The sequence below is a fragment of the Camelus dromedarius genome, chromosome 24, assembly GCF_036321535.1.
Source record: "Camelus dromedarius isolate mCamDro1 chromosome 24, mCamDro1.pat, whole genome shotgun sequence".
Lineage (NCBI taxonomy): Eukaryota > Metazoa > Chordata > Mammalia > Artiodactyla > Camelidae > Camelus > Camelus dromedarius.
In genome coordinates, this window is record NC_087459.1 from 26,882,700 (window position 1) to 26,907,524 (window position 24,825).

The 24,825-nt window shown below is 55.6% G+C and overlaps 1 protein-coding gene and 1 non-coding gene across 2 annotated transcripts; both read right to left on the reverse strand.

Moving 5' to 3' along the window:
- Window positions 1-285: 285 nt before the first annotated feature.
- On the reverse strand, window positions 286-13,427 carry LOC105089731 (transmembrane protein 270). The gene is made up of 4 exons (XR_010377618.1): window positions 13,192-13,427; window positions 9,930-10,045; window positions 5,359-5,627; window positions 286-484 (listed from the first exon to the last, which is right to left on the reverse strand). It is a non-coding gene; the product is annotated as a transmembrane protein 270 (transcript).
- Window positions 13,428-18,575: 5,148 nt separating this feature from the next.
- Window positions 18,576-20,991, reverse strand: TMEM270 (transmembrane protein 270). Its single transcript, XM_064478161.1, has 3 exons — window positions 20,920-20,991; window positions 19,045-19,440; window positions 18,576-18,903 (listed from the first exon to the last, which is right to left on the reverse strand). The coding sequence occupies exons 1-3, from the start codon at window positions 20,989-20,991 to the stop codon at window positions 18,607-18,609; spliced, it is 765 nt and encodes a 254-aa protein (XP_064334231.1). The 3' UTR covers window positions 18,576-18,606.
- Between the last annotated feature and the right edge of the window lie 3,834 nt (window positions 20,992-24,825).

A 24,825-nucleotide genomic window follows, 5' to 3' on the forward strand; every position in this document is an offset into this window, starting at 1 on the left:
CGTTTCCCCCTTTCTTCGGAAATGAGGGCCCAGAGTGGAATTTGCTGGAGGCCACACAGTTATTGAGAGGCTGATGCAGATTCTCACCCAGGATTGCTGCCTCCCACTCTGAGTTCTTTCCACTATACTTTGTCCTGACAGCAGGAGGCCACCAAGACCCTGGGCTCAGCCTGCCTGACCAAACCCCAATTCCACAAAAGAGCCTGAAAAATCAGCAAGTTCAATGTCTTCATTCTATAAAAAGATAAACTGGGATTAAAAAAAAAAAAAAAAGACAAAGGCTTGCTCATGGTCAGAGGGCACCAGAGGTGAAGGTGAGATTCTAATGAGGATGCTCATGGGTACCAAGCCTGGCAACTGATGCCAAGACAGCTGGTCAGCACTCAGTTTCCTTGGCCAGGAGGTGGGGGAGTAGTAGGAAGGCCTCCTGGAAGAGGTGTTTTTCCCAACAGTCCAGTCCTCTGTGATGCCCATTCAGGTGACCCTAGGTAGAGACAGCAATAGATCAATAAAAGGAAAATTGCAAAGAAGAATCAGAGGGTAAGCTATATTGCCCATGTGACCTCGGGATAGTCCCTCCCCCTCTCCAGGCCTCGGTGGTCTCATGAATACAATGGCGGCAAAGGATGCTGGCCCCAGGCAGGTCACACAGTGACTCACTAGCTCAAACACTCATGGCTCAGCACTCGGACTAGCCCAGGGTTCCCAGATACTGACCAGATTTAGGAGCCCTCAAGTTCTAGTGGGGCACCTTGGGAGGGCAGGGATGCAGGTTGCCCCTGGCTTAGCTGGGACATAAGTCCAGAGAAGGGGACAGGTAAAGTCTTGGAGATAGGAATAGTCCTGGCAGAAGCTGGACAAGCAATAAATGGACAGAGGATAGAAAGTATGGGCGTGGGTGGTAGTGTCAGCAGCTTGGACCATATTCCATACATGATAGGAAACCAAAGGGATTAAGTAAGGCAGGGTTGTGGTCAGACTGACCATGGCTTGGGGAACACTGGCTCACGGAAGGAGTCATGGTCGAACAGCTCGGCAGTGGCTGTGAGGCGGCAGCACAAGTCAAGAAGTCTTGGAGCAAGATCAGGGATGGAGGCTTTTTCTCTCCACATGAATCCCAGACTACGGAACCCTCGAAGACAAAAGAGGGACTCTGCTCCACAGTGTGGGCATTGGGAGGCAGGACTGGACTGATGACCAGGTGCTGACACAGAGGGAGCTTGGCCATCACAGCCCTCTGCACAGAGGGGCCACCCCTGGGGCTGGAGCAGGTCACGCTGACCGAGGGCACAACGACCATCTGGCTCCCTGGGCTCCACCCAGCAGCCCTTGCTTGTGGCGCAGAATGGTTCCCAGAAATCAGCGATTCAAATATCCACATCGAAGCGAGGCAAAGCATGAGCGAAGATAGATTCAAGGAGGAATTCATCCATTCTGAGCCAGCGAAGGCTCACTGAGCACCTACTATGTCCGGGCTTGGGGCAGGTGTAGAGTGAGGTGGAGGGCAGGGAGGGGGTGGTGCAGCACCCAGAGATGCATGAGCCAGGTAGCTCCCAGGGGGACTGGGCAGTGGGCATCAGCAAGGACCCTGAAGATCAGGGCCTTGGCCGTAGAGAGGAGCTGGGAAGAAGGAGAAGAGGCAGGAGGGCCCAGGGTGGTGGAAGGTAGGGGGGTGCAGCAGGAGAGTGTGGGATGCCGGGGTCTGCAAGTGAGTGGGAAGCAGGGGAGAGGGAGGCGGCTGGGTGAGGGGACCTCAGAGAGGGAAAGGGGCTCATTAGTCCAGCCTAACTCTGGTCTAGGAAGACCAGGACCCCGGAGCCCACCTTTCCCCAAACCGCCTGTCTTGCCAGGTTTTGGTGGAGACACAGAAGCAGGGCTACAGGCCATTTTCACCTCTTAAAAACCACAGACATCCACGCTGGGCACCGGAGCCAAATTTCTGGGAGAGACAGAGGCCCTGTGGGCGCTTCGCCTGACGTCAATCGGGGCTTCTCTTTTGTGTCTGCGGCTTTGACAGGAGGAGGCCAGATTAGGGGGCCGAGCTGAGAGAGCAAGAGGAAGACCAGAGGCCAAGTGCGGCCCTGCTCTTCTGACCTGTCCTCTTGTGTGCAAAGCGCTTGTTGGGGTGGCTTGGGGCCCTGCTGATGGGCAAGGCAGGTGTCACTAACCGGGCAGGTGCCAGGGGCTGGAGCATCTGGAGTCCAGTGCCAGGATGGGACCCCTCACCAGCCCCAGTCCTGAGCCCTAATATTTAAGCCAAACTTGTAGTCTGGGAGACTCTGAAGGAGGCCCTTTGACTACAGAGGCAGCACCATCCACTAAGGGATGGTAGATGCCTCCTGGGCTACAGACCCTCCCCCAGTGGGCTCCCAGGGGGGTCTGTCCTGCTGCCCCTCTTCCTCAGGGCAGTCCCTCCCTCCAGGCCAGAGCTCTCACAATGGCCCCCCACCCACCCTTCCAGCTCCAGTCCTCTTGACATAGCTGCCCAAGCTGTCAGCTCCATGTTTCTGTGGCTCAGTCCAACTCCCCAACAGTGAGCTTCTGAGACAGGGAAACTGAGGCCCAGAGAGGGCTGAGGGGCCCAGCCCAGGCATCAGGGCACATTTTGCTAAAGAAAGAACTAGACTGCAGTGCCCTTTCCACCCACCAAGCTTGGCCCCAGCCTTCATTCTGCCTCTGGTCCCCTTTATGAGGTTTCAGGAATCAGGGAGCAGCTGGTGACAGGGGCTGGACAGGGGGACAAGGGGAGGGGACAGAGATCGATTTTAACACATAACCTGCCCCAGTCAGCTCCACACAAGGGTCAGGTCCACACACTGAGGGCCTGGTCTGATGCCAATTCAAGCCTTGACCCCAAGCCCAGAGTGACCCCAACAACCACCCTAGGCTAAACCCAACCATGACTGCAGACTGAACCTGACACCAAATTGAACCCCAATTCCACTCCCAGACTGAACTCCAACTTGAAACACAGGCTGATCCCTGAGCTCAGCCCAGACTGAGCTCTGACCCTATTCCTAATCCCAAATTAAATTTTGATCCTGACCCTGACCCCAAATCGAATCTTGAACCTAACCCCCAAGGCAGAGGCCTGGCCCAACAATAAATAATCCAGGAAAAACGCCAGGGAGACCAGGCTGTGAGCGGCCCCCCTTCTGTGCTGCCAGGCCAGGCAGCAGGTCCCCCTGAATGTTGGGGCCACCCAGGTATGGGGAAGAGAGAGGCAGTACAGGCCAGTGACACTTGTGTCACACTGGCCAGCACCACCCTCACTGCCTGGTTTTAGGTTTATCAAATTGAGGGGTGTGGGATTGGGAGGAGGGTTCACAGCCTGCCTGCCTCTGTGCGAGGTGACCATGTGGGAAGAAAGGAAGGCTGAGCAGGGGCACCCGGGAGGAGACACTGGATGCATACGTCCCCCTGCATGGAGGATTTTCAGGAATGGTGGCCTGACCCAGGGGGAGGCCTGTTCCAGAAGGGGCCATGCCTCTATGGCATTGAGCCTTCCTCCAGAAGGAAAAGACCATTCTCTGGGCCAGCTGGACCAGGGCCACACTCTACAGAGGGTGGCTGTGCATGGGACCCCCTGTGTCTGGGCCTCACCTAACAGTAGGAGACACAGTGTTGGGGAGAAAGTGGTCCAAGTTCTCGGGGCTGGCTGGGTACTGGGGAACCCCTCCCCCCCCAGGTGCCCTGTGGTCTCTGAACGCAGGGCCAGGGCCCCAGGGAGGCCCACTTGAGCCACTTTCCACATCGCCCCAGTCCCTGGCCTCCCTTCCCGCCTCGCGGTGAGAACGTGCGCTTGCAGCACCGGGAAAAGATCAGCACGAAGGAATGTGCTGTCCAGGGTCCAGCGGATAGGATGGGCCCAACAGAGAAAGAGTGAGCGAGGAGAGCTCGGGGAGCTGGGAGCGGGGAAGGGAAACAGAGATGTGCCAGGCAGCAGGCCAGGCAACGCCAGCCCAGCCATTGTTCCCAGACCCACAGGTCAGGTGCACTAGGCCCATAGTCAAATCCCAGCCTCTGCTCAGCATGGCCCCAGACTTCCTAGACTTGCCTGCCTCCCTTCTGTCCCAGACCCTGACCTCTGGGGCTGGCCCAGCCAAGGAAAGAGACAGACTCATCCTTTGCGCCCCCAGCTAGCTCGATGGGCCTCTGTCTGTCTTTCTGTATGTCTCCCCTCTCCTTCCTCATGTCCAGGTCCTTTCACAGTCTTACTCTGTCCAGACCTCCCTTGTGGGAGGGAGCTTCTGCTTTCAATGGCCTGATAAGCTAGCCCACCTGTGGGCTTAACTGCTAATGGCTTAGACCTGCATCTTTAAATTTGTGGTCCCCAGACTCATAACATCAAAGTCACCTGGAAACTTGTTAAATGCAAATTATCAGTCCCAACCGAGGCCTTCTCAGTCAGCAATCTGTGTTTTAATAAGCCCTGCAGTGTCCTGTGCTGCACACTCAAGTTTGAGAACTGCTGACTTAGAATGTGACCTTGCTTAAGCCCACAAACACTGATAGAATTAATGAGTAATTGACTGAATGACAAAGTGAGTGAATGTTTCAAGAGGCCTGGTCTTATCCCCAGGCTTGAGTAGAACAGTTCTTTCAGGCCCATCTGGTGTCCAAGAGAGTTGCAGACCAGAACAGGAAAGGGCTGACCAGCTGGGCTCCTTCTGAGGTGGAGCAGGCTTTCAGACAACATCACTTGCAAAAAGCCCATCCAGTGGGCCTAGGGCCCAGGCAAACACAAAGAGGACAAGCCAGAGTTGATGGGAGGAAGGGGACCAGCAGGTCAATGGGATGTAGCATCCGGAATCTGGGACCTGGGAACCAGGCATGAAGGCAGAGTTAGGGACATCCAGTGGCAGGTAAGAATGTCTCTGGTACATGGCTGGAATTCAGGACTCTTATGCTGGGGAAGAATTGACAAGAAGGGCCCTGGGAGCAAACTGAGCCTCCATTATTAGAACTGGACACAAGATTGGATACTGATCACTTGGACGTTGAACTTGGCTCCTTCAGAAATGCCCTAAACTGAGGTCAGGCCTGGCTGCTGAGTTTGGGGCCGAGCTGAGCCTGCCAGTGGAGTCCAGGGACCCCAGCTGTGAGGAGGAGACAGGGAGCTTCATGGTGAGAACCAGGCACGTTCTGAGTCTTGGTAGCTCATCCCAAAGTCTAGTCTTGGAGTCAGATCGCTCCTGAAGCTAGGATTGCCCTTCCCAGAACTTCACACCAGCTTGATGAGTGAAATCCTCCCAGCTTCCCAACTGCCTGGGTCTTGCCCAATCTTGGTCACAGTTGACCGAATCATGACTCATATTTTCAGAATAAGTTAGAGAGATGAGCAAGGTCTGTCCTTACCTCCTTGTTCTGTCCACCTGCCAGCTCTTCTCCATTCAGTGTCAAGCAAGAGAGGACAAATCACGTGGTCAGAGCTCCACACTTTCTTGACACCAGGCAACCTCCATGGCCAACTTCCTCCAACATTGAAAGGGTAATTTCCCACTTGACGTGAAAAAAGATGCATCTTTACCCACAGCCACCATCTCTGCTGGATTACTTGATGTTTCAAGTCCAAGAATTCCTGAGGTGTCCTCGAAACCTGCATGGCTGAGTATGTCCCACTTGTCCTAGAAAAGATGTCATGAGGAAAAATGGCACCTGTATCAAAGAAGTGTTGGAAACAATGCATACCAGGCCCCCTCCTTGGTAAATCAAAGTCCCTATTAACAATTAAACGTTCTGAGAAGTCCTGCAAGAGAGAAGCCTGTCTGACTGTCAAATGCAGTGTTTCCCAGCTTATTAGATCCAGAACTTTTTTTTTTTTTTTTTGCCTCCCAAAACTACATTCTGTGGAACGTCACTTGGGAGACACACCCAAAATGCAAAGTGGCATTGCTCACTGCCATGTTGACACAGAAGAACTTCTTTCCAGAACTTCAGGGAGGAAAAGCAGAAGTCAGGGGAGAGTTTTATTAAAAGGCCCTGATGCCAAGAGAGCAGGGACCCTGGAGACCCACATGGCCAGGTGGTCTGGGCATTGTGGCCTTGAGGCAAAAGGGAGTGCTGGGCTCTCCCTCTCCCAGGTACCAGTTGAGCTACAGCTTTCCCATCTGTAACTCAGGCACTTTTCGAGACCTAAGTAACAGTGCATGAACATCCCTCTTTCAACCTCCAGGAGACCCCATCTTCAGAGCCACTGACCCCAGAAACGGTGTCATCGAGCAGGAGCCTCAGAGGAGAGGCAAGTTTAACCAAGAGGGGAGGTTGGCACTCTGCTGCATCATAGAAGAGAAAACCAAGGGCAGTCTGGAACAGCCAGGCTGCAAAGGAATGACAGCATCTCCCCGCAGCCCTGGGGGCAGGTACAGCCTCATCCTTTGGCTGGACTTGAACCAAAGACCAATCCACCTGACTCCCCAGCCCTACCCAGCTGGGCTCCCCATTCTGTCTCCTTCTAGTTCCTCTGCATCCCCCGGGGCCTGGGGTGACCCCTCCAACCCTCCACCTGTGTGGTTTGAGGCCCCTGTCTTCTTAGGGTTGGAAGGAAGAAAAATCCTGTTACCACTCCCTCCCTCCCGCCTGGACTCTTGGCTGCCTTCTGAAGCCAGACAATACAGGGAAATGTTTGCACCCAAACAATTCCACTGCTTCAGGAACTGCCTGACCCTGCCCAGGAAAGCAAAATTCTGCAGCTCCACCCTGCTGCCCTCTCAGTCTGGGGACCAGAAACCGAAGCTAACAGGGTGGCCCAGCAGAGAGGTCACCAGAGCAAAAGGGGTCATAGGCATCTCCAGTGAGACGAGAGGGGAGTTCAGGGGTCACCTCTCTCAAAGGACTGGGGCTTTCCCTCCTCCCCAAATCAGAAAGGGAGCTCTGTCCCTGACTGCAGAATAGACAAAAGCCAGATTATCAACATTTATCTGGAGAGCCGTGGCTCTGGATTAATCTGGCCTGAAGATAATGTAAATAGCACTTTGATGTGATTTGAGAAATGTATTAATTCATTCAACAAGCATTTGCTGCACTTGGATTCTGGGCCAGGCCCCACGCTGGGCACGGGGGATCTGGGGTGGATCAGCCCCCACCCTGCCCTGGAGAGGCCCACAGTCTAGGGGGAGAGAGAGACACCCAAAATGAAATAAGGGGGCAGATGGGGGCCTGCTCTGCCCCAGCTGAAGTTCCTCCTGAGAAATGCCATTCTGGGGTTGGCTAAAATAAGGGCTCGAGGGATCAGGGCACGTGCGGGTAGGATGGGTTGGGCAGCCCCATCACCAAATGCACCCACGGCCATGGCCACCCAGCTCGGGAAGCCACAGGGTTAGCGCAATTTGTAAAAGCAGAGGTCCATCCCCACGTTTGATAAAGATTGAAATGTCCTCCCAGAAGAAGCCCTTCCTTCCCATCGGGTCTGCTCCCCCCTGCCCCCTCCCCGGCCAATCCCCACAGCCCTGAGGTGCACCGCCCATGTGACACGGCCACAGGGTGACCTCCGGGCATTCCTGCGTACGGACCTTCTGGGCTCATCAGCTCCCTGTTTCCAGAGTGGAGTGGAGAGTGTGGGAGGGGAGTCAGTGACCCCAGGCTCCCAGATTGACCCCAGTGGGGCGCGAACAGCAGCCTGCCTTTGAGGAAACGGAGGCTGAGATGGAAGGAGGCGGGAAGACCGAGGCTCGGGCTGCCGGGGGCAGCTCAGGTCAAGGCAGCCAGCCTGCCTGTCACAGCCCCTCACGCCCACCTCACCGCCCCGCGTGCCAGAGTCTGTGTTTTTGTCTTTCTTGGGAGGGGGGAGGGGTGCGGCTCGGAGCCTTGAGTGATGAGTTAAGTGACAATGAATTTGCACCACATGGAGCCGGGGCTTAAGGGGAAAGTGTTTTGGTGAAATGCAGCTGGGATTTCATCAGCCCCCCCCCACCCCGCAGACAGTACAAAAATAGTCCGGGCCAGGCAGGCTCTGACCCACAGGCCTGGCCCAATTTCACCGCCCCCTGTCCTGGAGAGAGGCTTGGAGTGGCCTCTTTCCCTGAATCTGAGTTTCGTAATCTTTCCTTGTTGTTTTGGTCGCTTGTTTGTTGACTGGCCTGGTTTGTCTGGGAGGGTTTGCTCCCTGATATGCTCCCTGCTGCTTGGCCCAGAAGAGAGAGTGAGGCAGGAAGACCCTCCCTCAGTGGGTCAGTGACAAGGCCCACTGAAAAGACTGTCACAATCATAGCTGGGGGGCTGGTCGGGGCACCCTGTGGCCTTTGGAGTGTGGGTGGGTGAGGGACACTGGACAATAGGGTGGGAGGTGGGCTTCATCCAAGCGAGAGCTAGAAGGCACCGTCAACATCACAAGTCCAGCCCCATTCCTTGGAGGGGAAAACTGAGGCCAGAGGCAGGAAGTGAATGCTCCAAGGCACGGGAAACTGTTAACAGCACAACCAGGATTCATTCCAAGTACCAGGCCCCAAGGGCCTCGCACCAAGGAGGCACTCACCATGTTGATGGATTGGGAGTGTGGTCAAAGCCTTCCATACCAATCCTCGGCTCAGAGGAAGGAAACAGAGGGAAAGCTGGGCCCCCCAAGCGGACATAGAAGGCAGGCAGGCCTCCAACACCCTGAGCATCTATGATCAATAATCTCCTTCCTCCAGGTGCAATGGTGAAAGCCACTTCCAAGGGCCCTTCCCAGGGTTGGGAAGGAACAGGGCCCACAGGACAGCAGTTCCCAGAGGGAGAGAGATGCACCTGCAGTGAGGCCAGGGGCTGTTGGGATGGGGAGCAAGGCAGGGACACCCCCAGGTGAGGGGCTGGAGACAAAGCCCCCAGCCACGGTGTCCCTCAGACCAGCTGACGGGGGCTGCAGACCTGATAGTCCAGAGTCACAGGTGGAAACCTTAGCTCAGCCCAGACCCCTAGACCAGGGCTGGACCCTGCCATCCTGGGGGTTGGAGTGATGGCCCTGAGTGAGCAAGGCTGCAAGGTCACAGGTGTTCAAAGTCTACTTTGAGAACCAGTCTCCTGTCCTGAGCACTCGGATTACTGACCAGAGCAGTGAGGCTAAGAGAGACCAGGTCCTGGGGACCAGGATGGACAGAGTAGCTGATCTGGGCACTGGGACCTTGGCAAGTGGTAGCAGAAGGGGCCTGGATTCAGACTTACCTGGACTCTCCCCCAAGTTAATAACATAATGGATATCAAAGGATGGTACCCTGGGATGAGGGGCCAGGAGGGGCTACCGGAAGTGCACCTGGGGAGCCTGTGGAGGTCAAGCCAGGGCCCGTGTGCAGCCTACGGCGGTTCCTGAGCCTGCCTCCCCTTCTCCCGACGTCCTCAGCCTGCCCGGGGGCTGGAGGAGCAGCTGTCAGGGCTGAACCAGTAGAGTTTTCCTCTTACCAACCTCAAGAGTGTAGAGTCAAGATCATCTGGGTCTTCCCAGAGCCTCTCCCACTTTCTCCTCCAGCTGGGACCCCAGAGAGAGCCAAGACCCCCAGGACCACAGGGCAGGACCTATGTGGGTCCTTCCTGCCTTGGTGTCCCCATGCAGGGTCAGGCCAGAGCACCTCAAACGCACACAGGAAGTGTGGTTGGGGCACCGGGATCCCCACCGCTGCCCCCTGCTCCGCTGACTCAGGGACCCAGCCTGCCCAGAACCCCCTGCTGGCCTGGCTCCCCCCTCACTTCCAGAGGGTTTCCGCTCCCTTTCTCTCCCATTGTTTTCCTCCTTGGTCCCTGGCCAGCCTCCAAAGGCCAGGCTGAGCCCTGTTGAAGCCAGTGCAGCTAAGGAATGGAGGCATCCAGCTGGGGCTCTGGGAGGAGTTTGGGGAGTGGGGGGAGGTTTCCTCCCAACCTTCCTGGCATGGGTGGGAATTAGGGGCTCAGTGAGGTGGGGAGAGGTGGTTAGACAGGCCTGCTTTTGAATCATTTGTCAGCCATGTGGAGAAGTGACTGACCTTCTCTGAGCCTCAGTTTCTTCCTCTGTCAAGTGGAGATGATGATAACACCTCCCTGCCATGGTTGTGAGGATTGAGTGAGATATGACACCATGGGCAGGTCCTCATGGTGGTACCTAGAACAAAGGAAGTACCCAGTAAGGGTGGCTGCCATGTGCGTGCCAAAGACGGGCAGGGGCTCAGGGTAGAAGATGTTGGTAGAAGGTACCAGTGGAATAAGGAAGGTTAGTCTGAGCTGTCCAAAGATGATGCCCATGGCCCCAGAATGCCCTCTCCTCCTTCCGTCTGCTTAGTTCCTCTGGTAGCTCAGATGGCGACAGGCAGACAGAGCGAAGCCCCCCAACCATATTCATATCCATGGAGACCCCCAGCCCCAGCCCTGGAAGTTCTGAGGGACCCTCAGACAGTGCCCCCACTTCAGAAGCAGATGTTCCCCCACGACACTGGGCACAGGGCAGGTAGGCTCCATGCTGACCCTCACGAGCCCAGCAGCCCCAGATTCCTATCTTCCAGAAGAGCCAGTGGAACAGGCCTTGGCAAAGCCTGTTCTGATTGACTTGGCAAGGCATGGAACTGCCCTTGGCTACCCAACACCTCACCTGGAGGCCTGGGGGACTGGACAGGATGGCTCCTGTACCTCAGCTGGTCTGCTTCTCCTCCTGGGCCAGGGACGACAGCGTCACTCCTCAGGGCCTAAGAGCCACCTCTCTCTCCTCTCTCTCTGTCCCTCTCTATGTCTACTCTCTGAACCCCCACCCACCCCACTTGCAGAGCAGCAGTGAGGAGCAGTGGTTAAGGACACAGACATCGGAAGCAGACTACGTGGTTTAAATCCCAGCTTTACCATCCAATGGCTGAGCGAACCTTCTGTGTCAGGCTCGCTGTCTGTAAAATGGGTTAGTAATAGCAACAGTACCTCATTCCAGGGAGGCTGGAACGAGTTAATACAAGTCCTCTGAATGGTATCCAGCTCAGGGTGAAGACTCAATAAATGCTTGCCCTCGTTATTTTTTATTTGTGTCTCCGTCTTGCATGTTTGTTGAGTCAAATTTTCCATGGGTAAGGGGGTGCAGAAGGAGGCATGAAGCTCTGCGGTCTAAACTGCCTCTTGCTCCAGGGCCTCCGGGCTGGAGACTACGGTACTAAAGGATTCCTTTCAGTTGGGGCCAGTGATGCTCTGATAAAGCTCGACCACAGGATGTGGAATCGTCGGGCTGTGCGCTCACACCCCAGGCCTTGGAGGCTGGACCAGCTGAGGCGTTTCTGGGCGGGGAGGCAGCAAAGCCCTCAACCCAGACCACAGGCTGGCAACACTTTTGCATCCCCAGTGCCCTTCTCTCCCTGCTTCACCCCCGCCACCTCCATGCCAAATATCTGGCCTCCCCTCCACGGCTACTTGTCCCTCCCTTCCTAGGAGGCTGAGAGTCTCAAAAGCCAGCATCCCAGCATTCCAGACACTTGGAATTATAGGGCATGAGTGAAGTGCTAGAAGGCTGTCTAACACTGCTCTGGTCTCCTTGTGAGAATAGTCTCTGCCGTCTTCCTGAAGGTAAGCAGCCCTGCCGGTTGGGATCCCCTTGAGATGGGGAGCTCACTACCACAATGACTTGAGCCTGCCATGTGCTTTCATTCATTAGGGTCCCACTTTCCCAGTGAGGTCAGAAGGGTAGTGTTCCCCACTGAGGAAGAACCAGTCCAGGCCACCGCTGGCCAGTTCCCACAGCTTGAATGTTTCCTCCAACCCAGACCTGCCTCCCTCCCCAGCTACCCCATGGCGGGTCTCTGCGCCAGCAGCTTCGTGCCCCAAGGTTGTCTTTCCTGTGCACCAGCCCCAGTTCCCTCAGACCACCTGCTTTTTCAGGATCTTTTCTCTGAGGCTGAGGCCTCTGGGGAGACATCTAAGCCCCATTCTGCCAAGCACAGCTATTGGCAGAGAAGGGAGTAAAAGAGGGGCACATTGTGTGAGGTGCGCTCCATGATGGGGACTCCGTGCAGTCCCCTTGACAGCTGGCGACTGGTCACCCTGCAGCACCCTAACACCCTGGGAGGGGGTGGACAGGCAGGCAACACTGGGGGCCCTAGAGGCTCTTTCAAGCAATGCCAAGAAGCTGCTGGGTGAGTTGGTGCAGAGTGACAGCTGTCACCACTCCTGGCAGGGGGTATGTGTCTACATTGTGTCAAAGCTCAGCTATTCCCAAGGCAGCCCCCAGGAGAAGCTCTCTGAGCTGTGTTATCCAGAAGGGAAGAGGGAGCCCTCTGCACGCAGGGCCCCCGCCTCAGGGAACCCAGGCAGCGCAAGCTTTGGCCCCAGCAGGGCCTGGGGTGAGGCAGGATGACCACAGGGCTCCGGCCCTCCAGATGTGCAGCCGGCATTCTGCCATGGAGACAGGGCGGAGCAGCAGCCAGGGGCCCAGATGGGCTGCATTAACCTGGGAGCAGGCTCTTTGGGACCCAGATGCTCTGTGTTTAGCCGGCTAGCCGGCTTTCGGCTCCAGATGTGGGCCTGGGCTGGGGGCAGGACACAGCTCCAGATGTGTATGTCCTGAGCAAGAGGGCTATGGGGCCCAGCAGAAGCACCAGGGCCCCGGGGGCCTGGGTCTTTGGGGGCTGGGCCAAGGGGCCTCCCTACTCACACCCTCTCCAGCACCCCCAACCCCAGCCCATGGGCCCCAGGGCTGAGAGGACTTCAAGGTTCACAAAAACTCTGACTCAGGAGCTACAGAACCCAGAGGCTCTTGCCTCGTTTCATAAGCAGGGACAGAGCCCAGGGACCTGCCCAGGGTCATGCAAGCCCGGGCCTGGCTGGACCCCCAAAGGGAGCAAAGTCTGAGGTCCCTCAGACCACAGTCAGCTTGGCAAGTGTAGGGGAAGGCACTTTGTGGCCAGGGGCCTGCCTCTCCCTGCCCCCACACAGACACTCTCGGCCCCACACAATCAAGTGACCTGGACATCCTTGGCTGAGCAGCGGGAGGAGGCGCTGCCCCGACCTTTGAGGCAGGATCCACGGGGTGGGGAACACAGTCCAGCCCCGGGAGGAGAATCTCAGAGGGGGCAGCCTTGACCTGGAGGTCCCACCCCTCAGCCTCCCCCTAGTCCGAGCAGTGCTGTTCCATGTGGGGAGTGGAGGCGCAGGAGTCCAACTTGGCAATGACCTGGGCTGACTGCTGAGCCTCTGACCCTGGGTGCTCGGCCACCAAGCTGAAAAGAGGCGCTTCTGCTCACCGCATGATCCCCGTATGCGGGCTGAGTGCAAGCCCCTTACCTGCCACTTCAGTTCCTCACAGCTCCCGGGTGGGGTGCGGTGTCCCCATCTCAGGGATGGCAGCTCCCAGAGGAGACTGGGCCGGGCCAGGCAGGGCCAGGCAGGGCTGGAGCAGCAGGGAGCAGCCCATGGCCCAGGCTTGATCTCAGACCTGGTGTTCTGCAGGCTGGGGCCTCCACATGGTGCCTGGGAAAAGACTTCATAACGGAGCCCAGAGGAGGTGCCCTCCCTGGGCCTGACCCTCATCCCTCCATGTAGCGCATCTGCCCCTTATGGTGGGACAGCCTAGAGGAGCCCAGAGACCCTGCAGCAGCCCCTCCTCGATATAAGGGGCTGCCCCCTCCCCACCCCTCCCAGCAGGCCCTAGACATGTGGCTGAGAGGCAAGGATGGAGGCCAAGGGCAGGCCCTCAGGAAAGCCCTTCATCCTCTAAGCTTCAATCCCCATGTCTGCACAGTGGCCCCAGCTCTGGACTCTGAGCCAGGACAACATGGCGGCCACAGAGGGCAGAGGTCAGGGGTCAAGCCCACCTGACCACGGCAGCTGCCAGGAGGCCCAGCCTAGAGGGGAGGGGTGAGCAGACACAGTGCCTCCTGGGCATCCCATGGCTCCTAAGCCTGCCCTGGCAAAGCAGCCCAGAAGAGGGTCAGCAGGACCTGTACAGTCTGGCCTAGGTGGGGAGGCTGGCTAGGGGACCCAGCTGAGGCGAGAAACACTAATAGGTTATGTCAGGCGAGCGCTCTGGGGAGGGGGCCGCACCTCTCAGCTCTGGCAGCCCCACCTGGCGCCCGTGCCCAAGAGCTGGGGCCTGGAGAGAGATGCTGGCTTGCTTCTGAGTGCAGCATGAGGGCCAGGGAGGGGGCTGCTGGCCCCTGAGTGGGGAAGCCTCATTTAGCCATGGTAGCCAAGACGGCAAGACAAGGATGAGCCCCCAACCCCTATCGGGCCCCTGTCAGGTGGTAAACAAAGAGACACCTTCCATGGGCTGCAAGTCTGTCTGAGCCTATGTGTAGTTCAACTTGGTGGGGAGTAAAGCCCTGGGACGACGCCCCCCCTAGCCTCAGGAGGGTCCTCTCACATCCCCTCACTTCCTCCTCCACCCCCACCCCCAACCCAGGGCTCCAGGATCCCGTCGTGGAGTCTGGGGACCCTGATTTCTCATCCGCAGACTCTCACTGTTCTGCCCAGGGTCTGCCCAGCACTCCCTCATCCTCCGAGATGCACCTTACAGCCCCTAACACCACTGTCCCTCTTGGGGTGGGGGTGGGGTCAGGAGCTGGGGCACAGGGAGAGGCCTGAAAGTGAGCCCCACTCCCAGGGCAGTGGACGCCTGGGAGGGCTAGGAGCTCAAGGAAGGAGAAGGGGTGCTCGATGCAAGGGGGGGGGTCAATGAAAGGCCAGAGACAGGCCTGGGACTGAGGAGGGGGCCCCTCACAATCATGGCTGGGCAGCCAGGGCCCTGTGTGTCTTGGCCGAGCAGGACCCCTGGGCCGCCAGGTATGTAACAATTCCAGCCATTTCCTGCCCTATTAATGAGAAAGGGGCTGATATAAATACACGCTCAGCATAAATAAATACAGGCCAGGCCCCGGACTGCATAGCAGACAGATTGCGTGGAGCTGCTGGCCAGCCCTGCAGCCAGTTCCCCCCACCCTGCCCGCAGCCCTCCCGCCATCGCCCCCAACTTGTTTTCCTCCAGCAGGCCAGGGCCCCTCCACACTCACAGGCCTGAGACAGATGGACTGACCACCCTCCCTCTCGGCCTCAAAACAAGGACCCTGTGGCCCCTGGGAAGGCCTGAGGCCAGAGAGAGGGAGCTGGGGTTCCCAGTGCCTCCCACACCAGGCCTGGAGTGGGTGCCACTCCTGCACAGACCTCGTGTCAGCCCTGTGAGGCCCAAGGCTATGGTTGTACCTGGTGGCAGGTGGGGAAACTGAGGCTCACAGGGTTAAGGAGGTCACAGAGACAGAAGGTTGTGGATCCAGGATTCAAACCCGAGGCTCTCTGACCCCAAGGCCTCTGATCTTCCCACTGCCTGTGAGGAGAAGTCAAGAGCAGATTCACATCCTCCTCCTTCCTCCCAAGCTCCAGCCCCGCGATGCCAAGGCCCCTGGAAGGCCCAGGGGGACTTATGTTCAGGATCTGGAAGTGTAAGCGTAATGGAGTCAGATCTCAGCTTGCGTAGGGACTCCATCCAACAGAGCTGCACAGGCCGGCCCCCTCCTCTCCAGCTCGAGACCACCTCCTAGCAGGGGTGTCCAGGAGGCCTATCTCCTCTCACAGGATTCCCCCTGCTCAGGTTGCCCCAACTCAGGTGTCAGCCTGTGTCCTAGGACCCAGCCTAGATCTGCCCTGGGCACAGATCAGCAATGGTGGCTGAGGAAACCCAACTACCGAGAATGGAGGAACCTGACAAAGTTCACACAGCGAGGGCCAGATGTGGGGCCTTTCCCTCAGCTGCAGTCCATTCCTCTCTTCCAGGCCTCATTCAATTGCCACCTCCTTTAGGAAGGCTTCCAGGCCTGCTCCCAGCCCTCCTCTGCCTTCAAGGCTCTGAAGTCTTAAGTGGGCACTTAAGTGGGCACTTAACCCAGGGCACAGCCACACGAGAGTGCCACCTACAGAGCCCCAGTGTGGAGAGTAGGGGTCTAGGCCTTTAAAAGTTGCAGACTCATCATCACCAACAGCCAAAGATCTTGGTGCCAACTGTTCGAGGGGCGAGTGGAGCAGGTGGGCATGCCCAGGACAGCAGGGTCCCTAAGCCCCAGCTGGTCCCCTAGCTCCACACTACCCCTGGTCCAGGGCCCTGGCTAGGCCCTCTCCCTCTGGCAGGCTGGGCCCATGACCTATTTGCCCCCAGCTCCTGCTCCAGCCCTGGTCCCTTCTGCCTGTGCTCACTCTAGCCTTGTAAGGTCTCAGCCCAAGACCCACAGGGATGAGCAGGAGGGGTGGGAGTATAGCACGTGGAGGGTCAGAGAGGAGCTCCCCAGGGCCAGGGCCACCTCCAACCTGCACCCCTCCATCCCCTCCCCAGGCAATTCTTCCAAGGCCCACCCCATACCATGCTTCAGAGCTACTTCGTTGGAAATACTGAAAGCAGAAGGTGACCCAGAAGACCTCAACGCAGCCATCAGAAAGGACAAGGCATCCATGTGGACTGACTTGGAAATGGGTGGGAGGCATATTGTCAAATTCAAAATGCAATTTGCCTAGCGATACATATCTGTATAGTATAATCAGAAATCCCTCAGCACAATCTACTGGTGTATTGGGTGCAGCCATTCAGGTTTGCATGTATGTAAAGAATCATGGCTGGAAGGGTATGCCACACACAGCTGACCCTGTTTCTCTCAAGTTTAGAACCAGAAAAGCAGGAAACATTTCTACCTTAACATCTATTTTTTGGTAATTAAAAAAAATTGGGGGGTGAGAAGGGATAAACTGGGAGTTCAAGATTTGCAAATACTAACAACTATATGTAAAATAGATTAAAAAAAACAAATTTCTTCTGTAGAGCACAGGGAACTATATTTACTATCTTGTAGTAACCTATAATGAAAAAGAATATGAAGTGGGGAGGGTGTAGCTCAAGTGGTAGAGTGCATGCTTAGCATGCACATGATCCTGGGTTCAATCCCCAGTACCTCCTCTAAAAATAAATAAATAGACCTAATTACCTCCCCCCAAACAAAAAAATAAATAAATATAAAATATTTTTAAAATATTTAAAAATATTTTTTAAAAAGGAAAAAGAATATGAAAATGAATATATGTATGACTGAAACATTATGCTGTACACCAGAAATTGATACACTGCAACTGACTATACTTCAATTGAAGAATAAATTTTTTTTTTAGTAGAAGGAAAAAATACCGACTTTCTGCCCAGGGCTGTGAGAGACTTGTCCCTGGTCCCAGCCTCCAGCCTAGCCCTCAGCTCCATCTTGGCTCCTGTCCTCTCTCCCTGTGTGCAGGTACTTGCCATCCACCCCCTCCCCTCTTGGCCTTTGAGGCCCTTCTCCATCAGCTCCCTCCCAGCAGCCCAGGCCCCACGAGCCCCAGCCCAGCTTGGTCCCTGGCAGCTCAAGGTCCATCCAGCTCCACAGGCCTGCTCTGGGGCCTCCTTCCCACTGCCTCAGCCCCTACCTTCAGCAGCAGGCCAACTTCACACACTTCTGCACTCAGCTTTCCCTGCATGCTCTGTGTGCGTTCTGGAATCTGCGTTGTGTTTACCCCTTTGCCAGGGCCTTGCAGGGCCTTCCTCAGCAGGTGTTCTGCCTAGTCAGCCAGATGGAAGCCCTTCAGACATCTCCCCGCAACATTTCCACTTCTAGAGAAACTCTCAGGTTTGGGCCAGCTCCTCAGACTTGGAAGAAGGGCCTGGAAGTTCACACCCCATACCCACCCTGGGCCATCTGCAGGCTTATATGAGAGGCAGGGCAGGAATCCGGCCCTAACTTCCCTTTGGAACCAGAATTGAGAAGGAAAAAGCAGGGCAGAGCTCTCTGGAATGTCTTCCCGTGCTCACACCACCCTCTAGATGGGAATGAGTAAGGGGTGATCACTGACTCCCAAGAAACCATCCCTTCCCCTCTGCTCACAGAATCTCTCACCTAAGGGTGGAGTCTAGGGGAATCTGACCCATGCAGCTTGAGCTTGCGTGGCTACATCAGCCCCGCCCCGCCCCAGCAGGACCTGGGCAGCAGGGCTGAGTGCTGAAACACTGCGTGTTTCCCTCTCCCTAGAGGAGATGGATCTATGGGTGGATTTGTGGGTGAGTGGGGGTGGGGGGTGGATGGATAGGTAGATGGGTAGACAGGCTAAGGGATGGTTAGGAGGGTGGGTGGATGGATGGATGGATGAGTGGGAAAATGAGTGGCCAAGTGTGTGAGTGGATGGATGGGCTAGTTGCAGACTGGCTCAGGAGTAATAACTTCTCAAAGGAATTTTTTAAATCTCTGAAATGTGAGGCCCCAGCACCCTCCAGAGGCCAGAGTCTCTAACTACCCATCGCCCCTAAAGCGTTGGGCATCAACAATCTTGAGAACCAGGGGCCTGGACCAAGATAAAGTTAGGAGTTTTAGGAAACAAAACATCTAGGGCCCAGTGCTGGCTTCTCCCCTGACTCGCTCCCAGGACTTGGGAACGTTCAACTTTCTGAGGCTCAGTTTTCTCGTCAGAGAAACGGAGCTGATTGAACCTGATGCCTGTGTTGCTACAAAACAAAATTACGTGTGTCAAGTGTCTGAGATGGTTACTTGGCACGTATGAGGTGATCATAGAATGTGGTTTCCTTCCCAGAGGCAGCCCTAGGGCAGGCGTGCACGCACTCACGTCTCTCCCGCCCAGTACAGAAGAGGGACGGAGAGTGAGCTCCTAGGCCAGACCAGACAGGAGAGGCAGGCGGGGATACATTTATTCTCCAGGGTTCCCAGGCTCTGGCAGGACTGGCCCAGCCTTGGGAGCCCAGGGCTCAGGGAGTGGCGACTCAGACCAGAGCCCCGAGGCCTCCTGGGGCTCGGCCTCCTGGGCCTGGGCCAGCTGGGCTGTGTGCTCAAAGGCAGCCTGCAGCAGGTGGGAGGCCAGGCAGGTGGTCCAGGTGACGAGGTAGGCCACGTGCCAGGAGGTGCGCGCGGTTGTGCTCTCGGCCCGCCGGTACAGACGCTTCAGCAGCGCCAGTAAGTCCAGCACCACGCGGTTCTCCAGCAGAGCCTGGAGGGGGCAGCGGACGGGCAGGGGGCCACCGGGAGCGCACAGGCTGCACCCCCAGGCCGCCGGCCCCCACCCAGCCTTGGCCCCGCCCAGCGCCCCCGGCCTGCCCTCCCCAGCCCGGCCCTCACCCCACCCGCCCACCTTCCTGAGCAGCCAGCCCAGGCCGCCCACCTTCCGGCACAGTCTCCAGACCAGCAGCAGCAGGATCAGGGCCGCCAGCATCAGGCCATGCAGACACGACAGCAGCAGGTCCGTCCAGGCAGCCGCCGACAGGCCCAGCCGCTGCGGGGCCAGGCCCGAGGCCCGGGCACAGCCGCGCATGCCCGCCCACGCCAGCCTGGGCGTCCGCAGCACCAGCCACACGGGCACCTCCATCAGGGCCAGCCCAGCGCGTAGGACCCGCCCCACGGGGCAGGCTGCAAGCTCGGGGGGCGGGCGGGACCCCCGGGCCTCCTGGGTCAGCCCCGACAGCCAGTGGTTGAAGAGGATGATCTTAAGGAGCAGGAAATGGTAGAGGTGGGCCCGGTTCTGAAGGAGCTGCAGGAGGAGCAAGACAGTCACCACCCACTGCCCCTCCTTTGGGACAAGAACCCTACTTGTCCCGAGTTTTTGGTTTTCTATTTTATTTTATTTTACTTTAATTATCCCAAGGTTTATCATGGGGATGGGGCTGCCAGACCACCTTGGGCCGGGCCCTCCCCTTCTCAGGGCCTCAGTTTCCCCCACACACGAGTGATCCAGTCTCGGGAGGGAGCCTTAGAACGTATTTCATATTATGTTAGATGTTCTCTCCTTTGGATTTAAATGATTATTTACAAACCTCCAGGCTCAAGGAGGTGGATTTATTATCGTTATCATCTTCATCCTCATTATTCTTATATAAGGAACGACCATCCCCCTCAGTCCTCTAATCCTGCAGGATTTGAACCCAGGGCATCTCCCTCTCCTAGGTGGCTGGGATTCCTTCATACCTGTTGTCTCCTGCTGTCATGAGGGCAGCTGGGGGCAAAGGCCAGGGCCGCTAGGGGTAGGGAGATGTGAGGCACAGGGGGCAGTGACAGAATTAACGACTGAGTGTGAGGGGTGAAGGGGGGGACCCAGGAAGATGTCCAGATTCCTGCCCTGGGCGACAGGGTAGATATGTTTCCCATCCCCCGGGGGAAAGAGTGGGTTCTGATGGGGAACGAGGCTGTAAATGAGAAAGATTCACTTGAGTTCTGGGGCTAAACAGCCCCTCATCAGAGCCCTAAAGCCTCCTGCCCCTAATCATCGCCACCCCACCAATCTGGACCCCGACTGTCCCTGTCACAGGACCACCTGGAGCCCTAGGAGGCAGTGTGGGAGGCAGCCATTAGGGCTGGTTGTGTGCCCCACCGTGGGCAGAATCACGGTGGAGCCTTGCTGGGAGAGGTAGGGAGTCCAGGGGTCTAACTAGGAGAGGAATAAAGATGGAAGCAGGAAAAGATATAATAATTTTTTTAAAAAAAAGCTGGAAGCAGGAAACAGGAGCTGCACCCACACCTTAGCTCATAATATTGGAACCTGGAAGGAGAGAAACCTACTATAACCCACATGATCCTGTAAGATCGGTTATAGGAGCGGAAACAGACTCAGAGAGGTGGCGTAATTTGTCTAAAGTTACACAGCTAAAGAGTGGAGCAGTCAGGATTCCAGTCCAACTGTGTCTGTCTCTCTACCGCACTGGGTGAGCTCCCCTTTCCCTGCCATGGGAGCAGACCCAGGGGACCTTCTTCTGATAACTCAGCCCACTGAGGAGTTGTAATGTAGAGACATGGCCCCAGTGGTCAGTATTTGCCTGTTTAAAAAGACAGATGGGAGGGGCCATGCTTAACCCACAGAACCCTTTACAGATAAAATTCTAGCACTGTGACTTGTGGATGGGGCTTCTGAGAGCTGTCAGATTAGTCCAGCTTGTTCCACCAGCAGGGACAGGTTGGTGGGGGTCCAGCAGCTCTGAGGCGGCCCCTGCCCCTCAGCCCCCTGACCCCCACTCACCAGTGTGGAGAGCCTCACTACCACCAGCAGAGTCCCCGAGAGGCTGGATCTGATCGGAGGGACGGCCTCCATGTCTGGCCCTCCTACCTCTCCTCCAGTTGGGAAAGACAGGGTGACCTCACAGATACCACAGGGTGGGGGCCACGTTACCGTGGGGACCAAATTGCCACAAAAGGCTCCTCTTCACCTGCTCCCCGCCCCATCACTGCACAAAAACTGGGGTCTTGGTCCTCCACCGCCTGTCCACTTACTTGTCGGAGTCTGCTCCAGGGGCCATCGACTCCATGAACCTCCGGCCGGCCCAGCACAGGCAGCTGCAGCAGCTTGAGGATGCTGTACCTGCCCACATCCTTCCACATCCTGAAGGATCAAAGCCCTAAGAAATAGACATTTTACCTCCAGGGCCTCAGGTGACAGAATGTTCAGAGGCAGAAGGAAACTTCAGCTGCCCAAGTCTGGAAGCTCCTACCTAAACCCCCCATTCTTTCTTCTCACATTTTGCTAAAGGTTGGTCTCTAGTCACAAAGCAGAGCAGTGCAGCTGTGACCTTGATGCTCAGATCTTAGAGATGTGTCCGTGGGGTCTGAGGCTGGGTTAGAGGATGCAGGGGAAAGGAAACATGCTGATCTAAAGGGCTCAGAGTGTCCCGGAAAGAGGCATTCCCTGAGGGAAAGAGGGCAATTTGTTGAGCAACATCCCTCAGGGCCACAGGCTGCCTGGAGCATCCCAGAGAGGTTTCTGAAGCCATGGACCAGAGTCAAAGGCTTAGAATTCTGGGAGAACCCAGACACTTGATCACAACATGTCCTCCACCGGCTTTCCTGTCTGGTTCCCCGCAGACATCCCCAAGGGCCTGCAGGATGAGGTTCTCAAGCCTTCTAGAAATTTTTAAAAAACACGTCCTCTGGTAGACAGGGTCATGTGAGCGCAGGGCCCTGTGAGCAGAGGGCCTCTCTGTTGGACCCCCCCTTGCACACAGCATGATTTCAGTCTCACTGGCTCCCTCAGCAAGGACCCTTGTGCAGGATACAACCTGCCCAGCTGTACATGGCAACCTGCCATAATGAATCCCTGAAAGGGCAAAGGAGACCTTCGCCCGGGGCAAGTCCTGTTCACCCATTTGTTTCCTCCCCCAGAACAACAGCTAGGGTCTGGAGGGTGCAACGAACAAAGTCCCTCCACTCTGCCTTCGGCTGTTGCCCTTCCCCCACCTGCCCTCTATTCTCCGACACTATGGCCCTGAGGGGTCGCTGGGGCTTCAGACAGGCCTCCTTGAGCTAAGTTTTGAAGGATGTTTCCAGAGTTTTCCAGAGAAGAAAGTGTGAAGGATGGTCCAGGCAGAGGGAACAGCAGGATTCCAACAATTTGGTATCACTAGAGCATACAGTGGGACGAGGGAGGGGCACGAGGCAGGCGGTGAGGTCGGCAAGGGCTACACGGGTCATGGAATATTCCATCAAATGATAGGAGCCCCTGAAGAGCCGACGCAGCAAGGCACTGGAGACCGACCATTGGGGGATTTACAGCGGTCCCTCCAACTGCATGAGGAGGCTAGACTAGGGCAGAGAAGGGTCTTGGGGGGAAGGGGAGAAGCGACAGGAACCCACAACAGTAAAGCCTCCAGGCACGAGGCTATGGAGCCTGGAGTGGGGTTGTGGCACTGGGGATAGAGAGAAGTGGGCAGATGCCAGAAGTGCCTAGAAGGTGGACCTGACAGGATTAGAAGCTGTCAAGAATGGTGAAAGGTCCAAGAGGTACCCTACTTGCCAGCTAACCGATCAACCTGCTGGAGTGTCTCGGATGCTAGTGGAAGGCACGAGACTCCTGGGTCAGAGAGGACGGACAAAGCATCCCTCACAGCACTGGCAGTAAACCAGACTGTAAGTATTTGCCTTGGTTCTTTGAGTCCCAGATCCCACAGGGTGACGTGAAATGGGGCACATGGTACCTGCACACCAAGGGGGTGTATTATGGAAAAGAAACCCTGAATTTAGGGAACCCAAATCTTTTATGAAGGGCAGTAGGCAAGTCTGCCTTTTGCTCCTGAGAGAGACATGATCGTGCTGGACCATGCCTGGGCTTTGCACGAGAAGAAGTTGAGTATTCCAAGGTTGCTCCAGGCATCTTGGAAAAGATCACCCAGAGCAAAAAGCAATCAATTCCTGTGCAGAAACATGGGAGACCCATGGGGAACTGTTTCCCAACAGAGGACTGAGGGAAGACAAGTAAAGCGAGGCAGGGGTCAAGGATACCTCATTTGCTTGGAAACCCCAGCCCTTGCTTGTGTCCCCAGATTCCATGTTGAGAGCTGCCGCTGGTTTAGTCTGTAGCTCCCCGTTTGTTTGGAATCCTTCCTCAGATTCCACATTGGGAACTGCTGTGACCACTGAAGTTCCCCATTTGTTTGGAATCAGTCTGTCATCTTCATTTGTTGAGGTCTGCTGGTTCAGTGCTTTTTCCCAGAGTTCTATGGGAATTGTTGGTGGTTACCAGCTGGCATCGGTCTGGGTCAAGTAAAGGCTATTGTTAACAGAGCTCTCAGAAGCCAAGAAGTTGCAAAATTGGTACAAACACTGGAGACACCAAATTGGCTAGGAAGAGATGTAGCTAACATCAGTGGAGACTGCTTCCACTCAAGATGCTGAATCGAGATTTCATATTTTAACTCAGCATAAAACTCTCTCTCCTTCCCTTTCTTTCCTGTATGCTGGCATTGGCCCAGAAAGATAAAGCCATCACCCTTATCTCCCAGGCCATTGCTAGGAGGGTAACCTCTGGAATTTAGAACAACTTTTTACTTCAGGCTAGAAGATTCTCACCCCATATGCACTAAGAACCTGACTGACCTCTGACTTAGCAGTAAATACTATGAGAGTTATGATCAGAAACCTCTCCTTAACTCTTGAAACATTGCAGATTCCGTTGCTAAGACACTAGCTATACTTAGCAAAGATCCTTAGACTCTCTGGCCAAAGTTGTTTCTGATAACAGGATGGCCTTTCAGCTGAGTTGTTCTGTGGCCAACACCACCTGCTGTACTTAGACTTAACACTTCTGGGGAAGCTGAAAGCCAGTTACATAAGATACTGAACAAACCCTTTGGGTTAAAAAGGTGGCTCCTTCAATGGGGTCTTTTTTTGACTTAATTTGATTTTCATTGGTTTGGGTCTTAGGGACCCATAGCTCCCAAATACACTCTAAACATTGGGAATTATCTTGCTTAGAATTATAATAATATCCCTTGTGCTCTGCATTCTCTCAAAAGCTTTAGGCGTGTGTTCACAGCCATTAATCACCAGGTAAATATCCCTAAGACTGGACCTCAAAAAAGGAACAAAGAGAATGAGTGACAAAAAAATTGTAAGCCTGGAGTGGTGACCTGTGAGTACCACACAGATTCAGCAAAAAAGCAGCATCAAAAAAGCTGGGAGAAGGGGGAGGGTATAGCTCAGTTCAATCCCCAGCGCCTCCACTAAAAAAAAAAAAAACAAAACCTAATTATCTCTCACCTCCAAAAAAACAAACAAACAAACAAACAAACAAAAAAGAAAATGCAAAAAAGCTGGGAGAACTAGAGAGCAGTAGGTGAGTGGTGCTAATGCCCTAAATTTTGATCTCATCTTTCAGTTAAGCTGGGATCAAAAGGGGAAAATTGTCAAAAATAAACAAGCCCAAAATGGAGTCACTTGTGCTAAGCCCCACCAAGACTTAATACCTAACCTAACTGCGATTTCAGCCTCTCTCAGGAGTGGGGTTTTAAAACAATCAGTCTGAGGTAAACTGCCTAAGACCCACTGCCTTCCCCTAAGAGAAGATGAACCTGCCTGAAATAATCCACTGTCATAACTTCCTTGTCCCACCCTCCTGCCTATAAAAGCTTTCCATTTTTTGCATCTCCTTGGAGCA

Bases quoted from the DNA above. Each gene is read 5' to 3' on its own strand.
- TMEM270 (XM_064478161.1), bottom strand. From the start codon at position 20,991: ATGGAGGCCGTCCCTCCGATCAGATCCAGCCTCTCGGGGACTCTGCTG. The intron at 19,441-20,919 runs GTGAGTGGGGGT...CTCCTCCTGCAG, and splicing joins TAGTGAGGCTCTCCACACTG to CTCCTTCAGAACCGGGCCCA. The intron at 18,904-19,044 runs GTGGGCGGGTGG...TGCCCCCTCCAG, and splicing joins TGGGCTGGCTGCTCAGGAAG to GCTCTGCTGGAGAACCGCGT.